Source organism: Perca fluviatilis, chromosome 5 (assembly GCF_010015445.1).
Source record: "Perca fluviatilis chromosome 5, GENO_Pfluv_1.0, whole genome shotgun sequence".
NCBI lineage: Eukaryota > Metazoa > Chordata > Actinopteri > Perciformes > Percidae > Perca > Perca fluviatilis.
Window position 1 is genome coordinate 16,365,129 of NC_053116.1, and position 14,648 is coordinate 16,379,776.

Genomic DNA, 14,648 nt, shown 5'->3' on the forward strand with positions numbered 1-14,648 from the left:
AAACCCATATTGTCAATCCATCTTTATTTGGACAACAGTTTTGAACATGTTTGACTTTGTCATCTTGAAACTAATAGTCCACTTCAACATAGAGCTGTGTGCTCAGTATTAATGTATTCATGAATAAAGCAATACATGCTTACACTGATGTACTTGCCTATCCTCACCAAAACCAGTCTCAACTCTGATGCCACGTCAGGGAAGGAGATGAGTGATGGTTACGAAGGGACATATGGAGGTAAAGGCGAAGGGAAAATCCGCAAACACCACCGCAGGTCCACACGCACTCGTTCTCGGCAAGAGAAGACTAGCAGGCCAAAGCTCAGCATGCTCAATGTGGGTAACCAAAATATATTCCAACAAGGAAAACATTTCTTTAAACCAATGTTCAAAATAATGTAATAGCAGACAATTCATTTATTGTGTCTGCTCTTGTTGCAGGTGTGTAACACTGGCGATAAGATGGTAGAATGTCAGTTGGAAACTCATAATCACAAAATGGTTACTTTCAAGTTTGACCTGGATGGAGATGCACCGGAAGAGATTGCTACATACATGGTAAGTAGGAGACAAAGTCACTGCCCCTTCAATTGATGCAAAGGTATTTGTAGCGTGTGGTAAGCTGCCTGAGATGCTTAATTATGGCTCAGAACTCTGAAACTCCCTGTGTTGCTGTTCTGAGCTGCAATGCAGCAAAAATGTTTTGTCTGTCTCTCTCTCTCTTGCTATGTCTCTCCTCCAATCCCAACTAATTCATATTTATAGATAGATAAATAAATATTTATGGCTCTACCAACTTATCATGTATAATATAGGTTGTCCAAGGCAAACACCTACTTGTGAAGTTTACTTAAGCAATATATTGAATTAACTTTTATGATGTGAAATGCTTAGAAACAATTTTTCAAAGAATTTTGTTTACTCTTAAAGTGGTTTTCCCCTCCTAAACATGCTAATACTTCTGTTGTCCCTGGCACAGTATTGTTTTAAGCATTGCTTGTTAAGCTTAAACCTTTAATGTCCTGTTACCTTTTTCTCCATCGTGCCCTTCAGGTGCAGAATGATTTCATTCTGCCTTTAGAAAAAGAAGTGTTTATCGAGCAACTGAAGGACATTGTGGACAAGGCTGAGGACTTGCTGAGTGAAGACGCCGAGAGTGAGAGGAACTCTGACCAAGGAGGCAGTCCCAAACAGTGTGAGGGAGCTGGCGCTCTGGGAACAGAGGTGAGAAAGTAACTGTTGACAATTAATGGTTGCGATGGCACAATCTGTCTACCGCACTCTCAAGATGACTTTGCATGCAGTGCTGCCAAAAATACTATTCTTGCTGATGTGATATTTTGATCTGAATTGAGCTTTAACTGAATTTGTTTCTGATGTTCAGCTCTCTGGCTGGTTGAGGACATATTTAAGTGCCTATTAAATTGATACACTTGCATCAAATCGGTGTAGTAATTTTTGCTTTTCTTTAGGGATTGAAGGCTTTCGCACCCAGCACACCACAGCTGGTGTACCAGCAAAATGGTAAGACTCTTAGCCACCTGGATCTTATAGATTCACTCAAGAAAATTCACTCACACTTTTCAGTTTCAGTTAAACTTAGCTGCTTCCCTGTACATCTGTATATTTCGTATGAGGCCTGTGGTAATGTGACAATGCAATGAGGATGATTTTATGAATTACTTTGAAATCTGTTTGTATTCTCCCACGCTTTAGTTTTTTTGATTCCAAAGTGTTAATTACCTTTTAGCTATTCTACTGAATTGATTTTATAGTATATGTGCATTTATGATCTTTTTCTTTCTTTCTGTCCTTGAAAGTCCTCCACACTGGCAAACGCTGGTTTATCATCTGCCCTGTCGCTGAGACGCCTATGTTAGATAAAGAGAAGACTACATCTCACACCTCTACAGCCCAGGGTATGCACACTCAGAAATACAAAGTATCATTAATGCTTCCTTGATGTCTTGAGATTCACTACTTACTAAACGAAATTCTTTAATATGAGCAGCAGCTTTCTCTGCCAGGAGTATATTTTCTATAGGACTGAAACGGAATCGTTTGTGTCTTGCTGCTGTTGATAGTGAAGACGCTGTGCATGCATCAGAGTGTGCTTCTTTGTGGTTTATCCGTTGGGGTCAGTTATATAAGAGCGCTTCTTCAGTGGTTCTAGGCAGAAATGAAGGGAAGGATCTAACTCCAGCTGACAGAGCTTGGTGGGGGAAGACAAGCAGTAATGTTGATAACACACTGGCACCCGCAGAACCCAGCCTCTCTTCTTTATGGCCTTGGCTATTTAACTCTAATCTTTTTATTTCTCCAGAATCTGAAAAGTCTGCCTCATCAGTCAGGCCCAACAGCAACACGACTGCAGTGACTCCCCCAGTCACGTCTTTATCCTCCCAAAGCCCATCCTCCTCCTCTCTGCTCCCTGCAGCTCAGACCTCAGTGCAATCTCAAGACCAAAACATTGAAAAAACACGGATCCAGCAGCCTCAGCCCTGTATAAATAAATGTCCCCTTGCAACTGTTGGTGCCAGCCATCACAACGCCCTTCCTGTGGAAGAGCCTTGCATCTCTGCTGTCTCTATGGTAACGGACATTCCATGCTGCGCTATTGTGCCACCAGTCTCTCTGAATGTGAATGCTATTGATAAAGAAGCAGTTAGTGGTTTGACCTCTTCTCAAACTAATCAGGCCAACCAGAAGGCCAGTCCTACTGGAGAACTACCCCCTCAGCTGGCCTCCCATCAGTCTGTGGTCCTGCAGCAACCTTATGCCACGCCCATGCAGCCTGGGACAGTCACCTCCCAGCCCCAGAGTCCAGCCCATCAGAACTCCCAGTCCACAAGCCACCCGCAGCCAGTAAGTGGGGGGCCAGCAGAGTCAGACAGTGAGGGACCACGCAGAGTGGAGTTTGCAGACCGCACCATCAAGACATTGGATGAGAAGTTGAGAAACCTGTTGTACCAGGAGCATACTCCCTCCCAGCCCTCTAGCACTCCATCTGACCCCCAGGCCTCCAGTACAGAGGGAGTAAGCCCACCTGCAGTCTCAGAAGGCCAAAGCACCGAGGGAGCACTTACAAAAAAGAAGGGGGAGCAGCTGGTAAGAGTGTGTGTGTGTGTGTGTGTGTGTGTGTGTGTGTGTGTGTGTGTGTGTGTGTGTGTGTGTGTGTGTGTGTGTGTGTGTGTGTGTGTGTGTGTGTGTGTGTGTGTGTGTGTGTGTGTGTGTGTGTGTGTGTGTGTGTGTGTAATCTGAGCATTCAAACATTGGTTAGGAGCTAAGTTAATGGCATCATCATTGAATCGTTTCCCTGCACTGTCATTGATTTGACTATTGGCTTGGCTGTAAAGAGCAAGACTAATACTGTGATTTAGAGGGTTAGGATAACAAAATGACTGCTGTCAGCACCGTAATTCATCGTGATCTGTTGCTCTGGCAGCTTCATTTTGTGTGCGAGTTTCTTTCTGTGCATGCTTCCAAAAACAAACCATGGTCTGACTCATTCAGACAAAACTGAGGTCAGGAGAGGATAATGGCTAGCCTTACCACACTGATCTAGCGTATGTAGCGATTTACCACTTGCCACTATTCAAATGATTGCAACCTCCCACACACACACCCTTCTCTTTTTCTCTGTTAGCCTCAGATTCCTGAGAGCACAGATGGCGTGGGTGCACTAAGTGACTCTTCAGTGGCAGGTAGGTAACATTATCTATGTAATGTCCAAATCACAATATTACTGCATGATAAGAGAATCATTTGTTTTGAAACCGTATTCCTCATCCTTCAGCCACTAACAGGGGTTTGAACAGAAGAGATGTGACCACCAGCTCCAGTTCATATAGCTCCAAAAGCCGTTTTGAAGTAAGCTGCCACTTTCAAAACCCTGCACATCTGCTCAATATAAATGTCTTTTTGACCAAATGAAATTATATTACAGGTCATGACTTATTCCAGTGTTTGTCCTGGGTCCAGTTTGTTGCTTAAAATTGCATTGGTTGATGAGGTTTATGGACCCTGATTTTGTTATGAACAAGGGCTTCTCTTCCTTTCAGATCATCCCCACTCCACCAGATGCCATTTGTCGTTTAGAGAAAAGCAAGACGATTTGCAGTTCCCCAGCACCCTCTAGTGGTTCGGGAGGGTCTCACAGCCAGACCTGGGGCCCAGGCAGGAAAGAGGACTGTGTGGCCATGGGCAGATCTGTGACAGCTGCAGCCTATCATGAGAATGCAGGAACATCCAAAGTCCACAGTAGTAACCGTTACTCTGCCCCACCAAACTTCTACCAAGCCCCCCCCACTTCCAGCCCTGATTTCGCCCCAGGCCATATTCCCCGGGCCCAGACGATCGATACGCCGACTCATCACAACTACCACCACTCCTCTCACCACTACTCTGACTCAGCAGATGAAGATAGCAACAGCATAGCCCTTCCTCCAGCCCACCCCACTCCCCCAGCTCATGCCCTGTCTGAGCACAGTGGAAGCGACCTCATGAAGAGGGCAGTGGCCTTCCTGCGGCGCTCTGGTCGGAGCAAAAGTGAGCAGAGCTCTGATTCACCGAGCCGACCGCCCGCGGCAATGAATGGTCACGCTCCCTCGCCTTCTGCAGGACATGCCCACTCATCCTACATCAGCAGTGACAATGACTCTGAGTTTGAGGATGCAGATATGAGGAAAGAACTGCAGAAGCTGAAAGAAAAGTAAAGTAACTTACACACATATGCATTCATCCACAGCTGCACAAATGTGTTGCATCGTCTGTGTATATGTGTAGGTAAGCTCCTCTGCATAGTCATCAGAAGTCTGTGCATGATTTAATTTACCATTATGTCATTTGGCAGAAAACAAGGTTGTGTTAACCGACAATAGCAATTGACGATAGACGTAAACATGTTTAATGGTCACGACTGCCTAATAGTCAAGATGTTTTGGCAAAGGAGGCTTATCCTCTATCAACATTGATTATTGAAGTATTACATTACCAAGGTTTTAAAAATAAGGGTTCTTCACCACTTTATTGAAAATGACTGATGACTAACTAATTAAGTGTGACTTAAGGCTGCAAGTAGCAGCGTAAATCTGTGCTAGTATACGAAAAGTGCTAAATTAATGGTATGAAAACATATGTTAGTAACTTTTTACCAACAAGCAGACAGGCCATGCTAATCTAAGGATGTCCCTTGATGCAGGTTTTATGACTGCAAGATCCAATGACAGAGGCTTTAGTGGACTACATGGAGAGTGTATTACTGAGGCAATGCTTAAAAAAAAAAAGACAATGGAAAAAAAGATGCCGAAATTGAATAGCAGCCAGTTAATTTCTGTCTGTTCTCTCCCTGTACCTTCTCACTAGACACATGAAGGAGATCTCTGAGCTGCAGGCGTTCCAGAGAAGTGAGATTGAGCATCTGTACACTGAGCTGGGCAAAACACTGCCTCCCAATGTCGGCCTACTTCATGCTGCACCCCCAAGTGGTCGCAGGCGCAAGGCCAGCAAACACAAGCTGAAGGCTGGAAAACTGCTCAATCCGATGGTGCAGCAGCTCAAAAACAATCTTAACCCCTCCACAGAGAGGAAAGGTGTGTGGGTGTGGATGGTGTGGTGACAAGTGGTTTATGGGATGATTTGTGTGTATGGGAGAACATTTTCAGACTGAAGCACACAAGTGAAAACGCAGGAATGGCGTCCAGTTCAGAAAACCGTAGGAGTGTGCGATTCACAAGTGATTCACTCTGACTCACACTTTTCTCTTTCTTTTATTTATTTATTTATTTTTTGCTCCAAGGTGAGAGTGCTGCCAGTTCATCCAGCTCCCCGGCGAAAAGTTCAGTTCTGTCAGATGGCTCTGCCCACTCCAGTGGCAGCTCTAGCTCCAGCAATGAGCCCAGTGCCGCCCCAGAGCAGGTCCACACCCAGCAACCCTGTTCCTTAAAGGGCTCTTTCTCCTCAGACAACATCTACGCTGGGCTACACGGTGATGGAACAGCCAACCAAGCTGGCCCTGGCCAAGGTACACATTATAGGTTCATGTGCATGATGATGATGATGATGATGATGATGATGATGATGATGATGATGGTGTGTGTGTGTGGATGGGACATGCTATCTACAAAACAGCCACTAGGGCTAAGGTAAATGCTTAACCGTGTTAATGTTGTCCCTTCTGTCAGTGGACAACATTTTGCAAGTAGAAGGTTCAAGAGTCTCATCTCAAAGGATTACAGACACAAACACACATAATTGTGTGTAATACCACTTAAAATACTACATATATAACATTTTAGCCATATGGTAAACATAAACATTTGTAAATGTATTTATGAGATGGCTAGCATCTGTCTGATTGAGAAAAGGAGAAGTGATACTTATGTGCTATACATAATAATGTGCATTGCGTCCTGGTATATACCATGTGTGCCATTACGCAAGTAATAGGAATGGACCGATTTTTTGAAAATTTGAAATTTCTGATAATGATAACCAATAATTGTTTGAAAGCTGGGGTTGGCATATTATCCAATAATTCAAGTGGTACACATTTTAAAGTTCACAATTTAAATTCACAAACTTGTACTTTGTTTATGTAGCCTGGGAGAAATAAAGAACAGTGAGTTAATATTCAGTTCATGCCAACAACTTGATGTAAAAATGACGTACATGGGTTCTAAAAAGTAAAATATAAAATAAAAAATCATGGAAAATGATTCTCAGTTAATCTACTATAATCCACAGTATAGAAGATAATATATTGATAATAAATAATATTATACATATACACACATATTTACTTATATAAATATGACTCATTGTTTTTCAGCAGCCATTATATAACCAAATTATTAACCAAGCCACGTTTAAGTCTACTACAAGTTAGACAGACAAAAATAGAGACAGATAAATGTTAAGGCTGACATGTTGGTCACTGTCCCTCTTGGCTATTGTAAAACCAAGAGCTGTCTACATTCTAACAGTCAGTAACACCTGCTAACAACTAAAACGTGGCTCTTTTATGTAGTTTGCTAACAGTATTTTGGAGTTAGCAATGAGACGGGATATCCTTTCTAGTGACCACAGTATCCCTCCCTCCTAGTTTTATAATTTGAATCTGTAGCAGTTGGCCATGTTTTTTAGTTTGAAAGGTTTTGATTTAGTTAAACTTACTGTAAGATAGTCAACAGAACCCAACAGCTTTATGCAGCTAATAAACGTCTAAAATATTTTTGTTGCATCTATGCCTCAGTCAAAGTCTCTTTGTTTTTTTTCTTTGAGATGTTGTGGTTCAAATGTATTTTCTTTTTAATTTACTCAAATATGTTTAACAGATTATTATTTATTATTATAATTATTATTATAATTATTATTATTATTATTATTATTATTATTATTATTTGATCATTTTGATGCAACGTAATAACGTTTTTTTTTCGGTACAATTTATTTTACTACATTTTAGTCTAATGCTGTAGTGTATTTTCTGGTTTTATGCTATGACAAAAGCACATTTAGAGACAGGTGCAAATTACTACAAGCTGTAAATCTGACCCCATTAAATAAGCAATATTAAATTAATAGACAAACTAATAATATCAGGGTCAAAACCCAAGCATACAACCACAATACCCTTACCCGGTAGTTCCGGAGATCCCCTTAAAACGCTTGATTATCAGTTGTATATTTGGTGAAGATTCTCATCAATTACCAGATATTCTACTGTAGTGGGGTCCTGTAATCGTGCACTCCTTTGCTGGTGCTTTTGATGGTGGGGGTTTCTCGTCCCAGTCTCTGTACACTTTTACAAAGTGTCTCTCTTGTTTCTTCTCTTCTTCCCTCTTATATTCATTTTTACAGGCTGGACGGTTTACCACCAAACGTCAGAGAGAGTCACCTATAAATCTAGTAGCAAACCACGCACTAGATTCCTCAGTGGACCTGTGTCTCTGTCCATCTGTTTGTATTTGTTCTTTAATATTTCCCCTCACTCATTTCCATCTTCTGTTCATTTAACCTGCCTCTCTCTTCTATCAACCAATTTTTTTTTCTGTAATATAGTGGATCTTCTATTTCACCCTCCTCACAGGCCTACTCACCTGAAATACATCACCCATTTTCTATCCCTACTCCTCGCCCCCCTCCCTCAACAACCTCAAAGCTTGTGGTCTGTATTATATTTTTTCTGGCTGCCAGAGAATATCCAGCACATGCACAAATTCAACTGAATCTAGCTAACATAGGCACACGTCACCAGAATCAAGGGCTTGTGCAGCCAGGAAATGTTTCTTTTTCATCTTCAAGCAATCGGTGAAGCAGGTCACATTTCTGTGTAGACTGTGTTTTGGCCTATGACTTTGCTGGAAGTCCCTTACTTCTTGCTGCTGTTAGACATTGTAATTGGTGCAGAAGTGTTTGTGGACACTTAAAAGTCGAAAATTTCGCTTTTGGTTCATTTCCATAGCCAATAGCCAGGGCCAGGCTCCCAGTCGTGTTTGTCACTTACTGGAAAAGAGCCATTATGTGAATTTGATTAAAGCCACTGTGTAGAATTGAAATTTCTGACTTTGGTGCCCCCCAGTTGTAGTAGTACCAACAAAGACAGGCCGCTACACATGTTTAACAGAGTGGCTCTGTCCGCTGCTTAACACCGCCCAAGACGATTGTGATTGGTTTAAAGAAATGCCAATAAACCAGAGCATTTTCTAACATTTTTCTCCTATCCCGGAATGCTGTGGGGACTAGCCAGACCCTCCTGTGCAGCACTGTGGAGGAAGGTCTGGCATTGCGAGACTAGGGTGACAAAGGCATTCACGTAATTAAGTATACAAGCCAATTCAGCCCTCTGAGCTAATGCATGCTGCTAACTTCTGTAGTCAAGGGTTATAAAATAGAAACCCGCTGCTAGGATGGCCAACAGACTTTTATTAACTGCTATATCGCCGCATAACACTGCTTCACATGACCGGATTTTGATTAATAAGTCCTCCAGATGGGAAATAGCCTGGTTGACACCAGACCCTTCTCAGTTGTAACCTAGAGTGGGTCTGGGCAAGCTTCATTCGCAGCACATTTCCAAAGGGGCGTCACCAACGGACGCCGCTCAAATGCCTCTGGGCGCAATTGGATAGTCCTTCAACCAATCAGACCAATGATCCGGGTGACGTAGAAGTGACAGCGGCATCAACAGGTTGCTGCGCATCGGTGGCCGTCATGTTAAATGTAAACGAAAAGCTGCTTGCTGTCGCTGCGCTATCGTCATCGTGTAAAGCCCGCCTCAACGGTTGTGATTGGTGCCTCGATTTGGAAAAATTGGAAATGGGCTTGAATGGGCTCTTGGCCAGACTGACTTGCAGAGCAAATCTCAAATTTGCTGGAAGTTCATCAGGGTTTTCCTAGGCTAGGTGGGAAGCACTGTCTCTGGTGGTCAGAAAGAATGAAGTACAACAAAAAGTAACTGGTTCTATAAATTCAGAATTACCCCAAAGAGTCGGGACACCATTCAGATTCTTGGCATGAAGATTGAAAAGGAACGTGTGTGTGTGTGTGGGGCCTCCAATACCCAGGCCGCAAATAACTTGGATGTTATAGGTATTTATCTGTACTCTGGCAATCATCCACAATTTACAGAAGCACTGTTCCATTCATAACCATACAATTGTGGGTATAATGCCCCGTCCCACTCCTACAAATGCTTTGTGCAGTGCTTCTGGCTTAAAATATACCAGACCCCGCAATCACACTGGGGCTAGATCTCTCCAAACATGGGCCTGAGGTCAGAACTAAAACAAGACAGTGTGCCTGTTTGCACAAGTGTGTCAGTACATGTGTAAGAGAGAATGCCAAAACCTTTATTTGTTGTGTGTTTCCATCCACTCTTAATTTTGATTGTGTAACATCTCCCAAGTCAAGGCACTTTGCCCAAGTCAGTAAGCATCTGTATACTAACACAGAGAAAAAAACCAGCCCTTCCCTGATAGGCAGGGCTCTCTTTGTCCCTCATGTTTGGATGGAGAAGACGTGCATGGTGCAGGCGCCAGGCAGGGCACTGATGGAGGCTTGCTGCGCCATATGAAGGGCTGTATCATCAATATTACTCCTTTTTTTTTTTTTTTTTTTTCTCCTTCCACCTCTCCTGAGTTACATGCATGTTTCTGACAAGTGTTGACTCTGATGAGTTTCACCTAGTATCTGTGTGCTCTTTTAGTTTGAAGCTTTATTTATTTTGGTTTCACATTGTTTCACAGGCATTCTCACATCGACAAAAGGATCTCTTTTTAATCCAGGCTCCAGTCTTCCTTTCTTAGAAAACTAAAATTATCTTGGTCTCTCCCTACTAACGAATGGACCATATCATTCATACATTTTACAAATCCGTAAACACAGATTATTTTACTCTTTATTTGTAAAGGCAATTTAAGATTTATAGTGACTGCATTTTACCAGATTTCTGTCATCACAAAAAAGATATTTCTGTTGTATTCAATAATGTATTCAGTTAATTTAAGAAGCAGCATAAAATATGGTGGTCTTCCTCCTGACATTGTTGCTATAAATGAGGGAACTTTAACACGCAACATCAGAAACCAAAGCTAGGAGTGCTCTCTCTTAAGCTTGTCAGGTAGTTTCTAATAGTCAACTTTTCAAATGATTGTCTATTTAAAAGAGAACACCTAGGCTCTTTCTTCCAGTCCTCCTCACTGATTTTTAAAACCCCTTGTCCTCCTTTTCCCTCTTTCTCTCTCCCCAATTGTTTTGATAGCTGAATGTGCTTTTGAAGCAGCTTTTCCACATACTTGTGGTGTGCAGTGTGTCCTGGCCTAACTGTTTCTGTCTTGTGCTGTTTTACCTTTTTATAGGGTCCACTCTGAAACGACTATGTCTAGGCAAAGAGCGCAGTAGTAGTAACTATCTCATTTACTTACTCTCTGTCTTTCTTACTCTGTCCTTACTATTTTAGTCCTCCTTATGTTTGTCTGTGCACTTTATTTTCTCTTTTTTTGTTTTGGCACTTTGAAACTGTGGCAGTTATTGAAAATGTGGGTACTCTACAGATTGTTGCATTATTTTACGTTTCTTGTTGTTTTGCATGACCGTGTCAATGTCTTGATTGCTGAATTTTGTCATTGCTTGCATATCAAACATTTAATTTGTCTATGATTACTCATGAAAGTCATTCATGTTGCAATCCTTTGGCTGCTATGTTGGCAAAATATGTCACAGTAAATAAGTAGCATACTATTTACTCTGGCCTCAACAAAGCCATTAGGACTATTCTATATTATAGGTATATTGTGTCACAACTGCCTTTATATTACGCCATAAAGCAGCCAATTGATTTGACTGTACATTTTTTTTGAACTGGCCAGATTTTGAAGACCTTTGTGTCTTTGCAGGGTCTACTCTCAACACCACCACAGCTCAGACAGCCTCCAGTCAGACACAGGCGTCACTCACCACAGCTACACCGTCACCATCTCCCCAGCCAATCACACAGCTCGCTCAGGTCCAGACCAACAACAGCAACAACAAGAGAGGCACGTTCACCGATGATCTTCACAAACTGGTAGATGACTGGACGAAGGAGACTGTTGCTGCAGCTAATCAACCACGCCCCTCCCTCAACCAGATCAAACAGCAGAGACGCCAGCAGGACCTGGAGGGCAGAGCGCCACCCATGGGAGCAGCTACACATGAGGTATTGGAACTGGAGGTGTGCACTCAGGGATAGATGATAAAAGGATCAGTTGTACTTTGATCTCTTACATTTGAGTCAGTCTATGCACTACTTTGTACAACAACTCCCTTCTGTTTCAGATGAAATGCCATGTTGGTCCACGCAAGTTCCAGCTGCCTCTTTCCTGCCCCCTGACAGCTGCTTTAGGCCCTGGTATGCCCACAACTCTAGCTCCCAACTCCTCAACTATGCTCCCTGCTGGGTACCTTTTGCCAGCAGGCTCCTATGGCGGGATGGTTCCTGGTCCTCTTTACCCCCAGCAGTGGCCTGGCATGCCTAGTCCTGTCGGGTCTGTGGGTCCAGTAGGCCTGCTTGGTGCTGCAAGAATGATGCCCTATGCCACAATGGCAAACGCAGGGATCCAAGCCTACCCTCTGGTCATGCCCGACTCCGAGAATGGCCCGTGTCCAAAAACCACTAGGACTACTTAATCTGCTAACTAATATTTGTTAGTGTGTATGGGCATGATTGTCCAACACCACTCTGTTCTGGTTCACCAGAGCCACACATGTACATCATTTGATCTTGTAGTGTTGATATTCTTTATACATCACCTGTGTGTGTGTGTGTGTGTGTGTGTGTGTGTGTGTGTGTGTGTGTGTGTGTGTGTGTGTGTGTGTGTGTGTGTGTGTGTGTGTGTGTGTGTGTGTGTGTGTGTGTGTGTGTTTTGTGTGTGTGTGTGTGTGTGTGTGTGTGTGTGTGTGTGTGTGTGTTGACTAAACTCAGCCATACAAGACAATTTGTCTGCAGTCACAAAACATTTCACTTTATTCTTTATAACTGCAGTTTACACATTGATTTTTGCCTTTCTCTGTATTACGTACACTATACACTACATTGGAATCCAAATAACAGTGGTTTCAGATACAGTAACAGGACGGTGTTTATGATGAAGATATTTGAAGGAATGTAGTGCCTTGAACATTGATTTATAGATAATTTGTTCTTCTGTGAAACAAAGCATGTCTGCATCATAGTTTGAGTGCAGTGCCTTTTTTTTATGCATTACTGACACTTTTGTTTTTTGTTTACATATGTATGCCCTTGTATAACTGCACTTTTAATACAGTAAATGCTCTTATTTAAAATAATAAAATCATGTTTTAACCCTTGTTTACTTTCCACCCCTGTGACAGATGGATTGCCATAGTGGTGAGATGTACCGTTGCCTTGCAGAAACAAATGGTTAATGTACGACTGATGAGAGAAGAAAAAAAAAAAATTTACGCCAGCAGCCAAATCCACTCTTTGGGGTCAAATGGTTCAGTCGGACACAGCCTCTTTTTGATAGGACAACTGATGCATTGGACAGCACAAGAGTTGGCAATGTTGTATCCTTGTGCTCAGAGGAAAGGTGGTGTCCAGAGCCATATATAATGTGCATAGTTCTTTCTACAGAATATGCCTCTGGAAGTGTTCTGATCAGAATGTAGCAATTAATATGTGAAGGCTTGAGGCTTAAAAGTGCAATTTAACCCCCTCCACAAAGCTTTGATCGTGGCCTTGCCACAAGCCTTATCTCTGATGTGTGCAACAGGAGCAAGCTGAAGAGTTGAACAAAGTTACAAATCACCAAGCAACAGACAAAAGTTACCTTGCAAATTATAAACATTACAAACCACCAAGCAAACAAGTCACTACTGCTAAATGTTCTTTCAACCTGGCTATCCTATTACTCAGCATACATTATATGTGAAATGTTTTGTGCGATCACCAGTTAGGTCTGATGTTTTTTAAATTATTTGATGTTTAAAGCTTGACTTTTTAATGCTGCTATTGTCTGAGGTGATTCCACTGTACAGTTAAGCATTATAGTCACATGAGATGGTACTTAAATGAAAACAACTCCTCAAATTAAATTAACGAATGAGACCCTCACAAAGCAGTGTTTTGCCCTGTTGACATTTTGATGTGTTTATTTTCAAAGTTGCTTTGGATGACAGCATTCTTTTTTTTAAATTTTCTTTTCAGTGATTCAGAATTCAAATGATACTTGATGCGGGAGATTTGCACAACATACAGTATAGTCCCCCTTAATTCTAACCTGTTTAAGAGTTTCCTACACTGTATATAGTGGGTTTCACCGCCTGTACTTTTTTATCACTGACAAGCATGGCCAACTTTTCATGTTTCACAAAGCAAAGAAACAATACAGCTACAATGGTTAAATATTTTACATCTCCACACATTTGAAAGGTTTCAGCACCCCGATGTCTGCCAAGCTGTGAATTGTACAGTTTTCTTGTAGTTTATATTTGTAATTTTTTTTTTTTTTTGGACTGTTTAGAGGTGGTGGCGGGGGAGGGCTTTCTTTGATGTATATTATTCCATAAATTCAGTTTGAATTGGACTTTTATAGGATATTATGCAGAGTCTTCTGCTTTGGTGAAATACTTCCTGTAGTAAGAGATTTCTGTTCTCTGTCACTTGTATCTGGTTTTGTTCCACCTCCTTCGTTGCCAACTCATGGTTAGCAGAGGAAGGAATAACTATTGTTTGCATATTCATTTGGATGCAGTGTTTAAACGGAAGGAGCTGAGATTACAGAGGCGGAGGAGGAGGAGGAGCAGTCCTGACACTTTCTACTCTGCTCATCTCACTTCTCTCTGGACAATATTGCCCCCTGGTGAATCTGCTCTGATTGTCAAAGGCTTGTATTCAAACTGTGTGGGATTGCTTCTGCCTGCTGAATGTCCCACTGCATTACCCCACCCAACCCTGCTGCACTCTAATCATCAGACTGTATGTTGAGAGAGAAATAAATATTATTTTGTGCTTGATGATGTGTGTCTTTGGTTTTATTGCCTTTATTGTATTTCTCTAGCATGGAGTTAAGATTATGAATTAAAGATAAATTCAACCAATGAATTCTAAATAATATGTAACTAGAGGGCGTTCAAGTGTTTGTAGA

General features: G+C 41.9%; 1 protein-coding gene across 11 annotated transcripts in view; it reads left to right on the forward strand.

The window, feature by feature from the left end:
- Positions 1-14,517, forward strand: part of LOC120559119 (serine/threonine-protein kinase WNK2-like) — a 56,825-nt gene extending 42,308 nt beyond the window's left edge. For 5 of the 11 annotated variants that reach the window (XM_039800576.1, XM_039800580.1, XM_039800586.1 and 2 more), the window contains 15 exons: positions 177-336; positions 442-558; positions 1,054-1,224; positions 1,473-1,524; positions 1,821-1,919; positions 2,324-3,108; positions 3,647-3,704; positions 3,797-3,870; positions 4,062-4,711; positions 5,365-5,591; positions 5,798-6,022; positions 7,861-7,959; positions 10,860-10,904; positions 11,397-11,713; positions 11,818-14,517. In XM_039800576.1, the coding sequence (XP_039656510.1) occupies positions 177-336; positions 442-558; positions 1,054-1,224; positions 1,473-1,524; positions 1,821-1,919; positions 2,324-3,108; positions 3,647-3,704; positions 3,797-3,870; positions 4,062-4,711; positions 5,365-5,591; positions 5,798-6,022; positions 7,861-7,959; positions 10,860-10,904; positions 11,397-11,713; positions 11,818-12,168 (3,430 nt within the window). In that variant the 3' untranslated portion in view covers positions 12,169-14,517. The remainder of the gene's footprint in view (positions 1-176; positions 337-441; positions 559-1,053; positions 1,225-1,472; positions 1,525-1,820; positions 1,920-2,323; positions 3,109-3,646; positions 3,705-3,796; positions 3,871-4,061; positions 4,712-5,364; positions 5,592-5,797; positions 6,023-7,860; positions 7,960-10,859; positions 10,905-11,396; positions 11,714-11,817) is intronic. The other 6 variants (XM_039800584.1, XM_039800585.1, XM_039800578.1 and 3 more) reach the window with 6 other exon arrangements.
- The last annotated feature ends 131 nt before the right edge of the window (positions 14,518-14,648 follow it).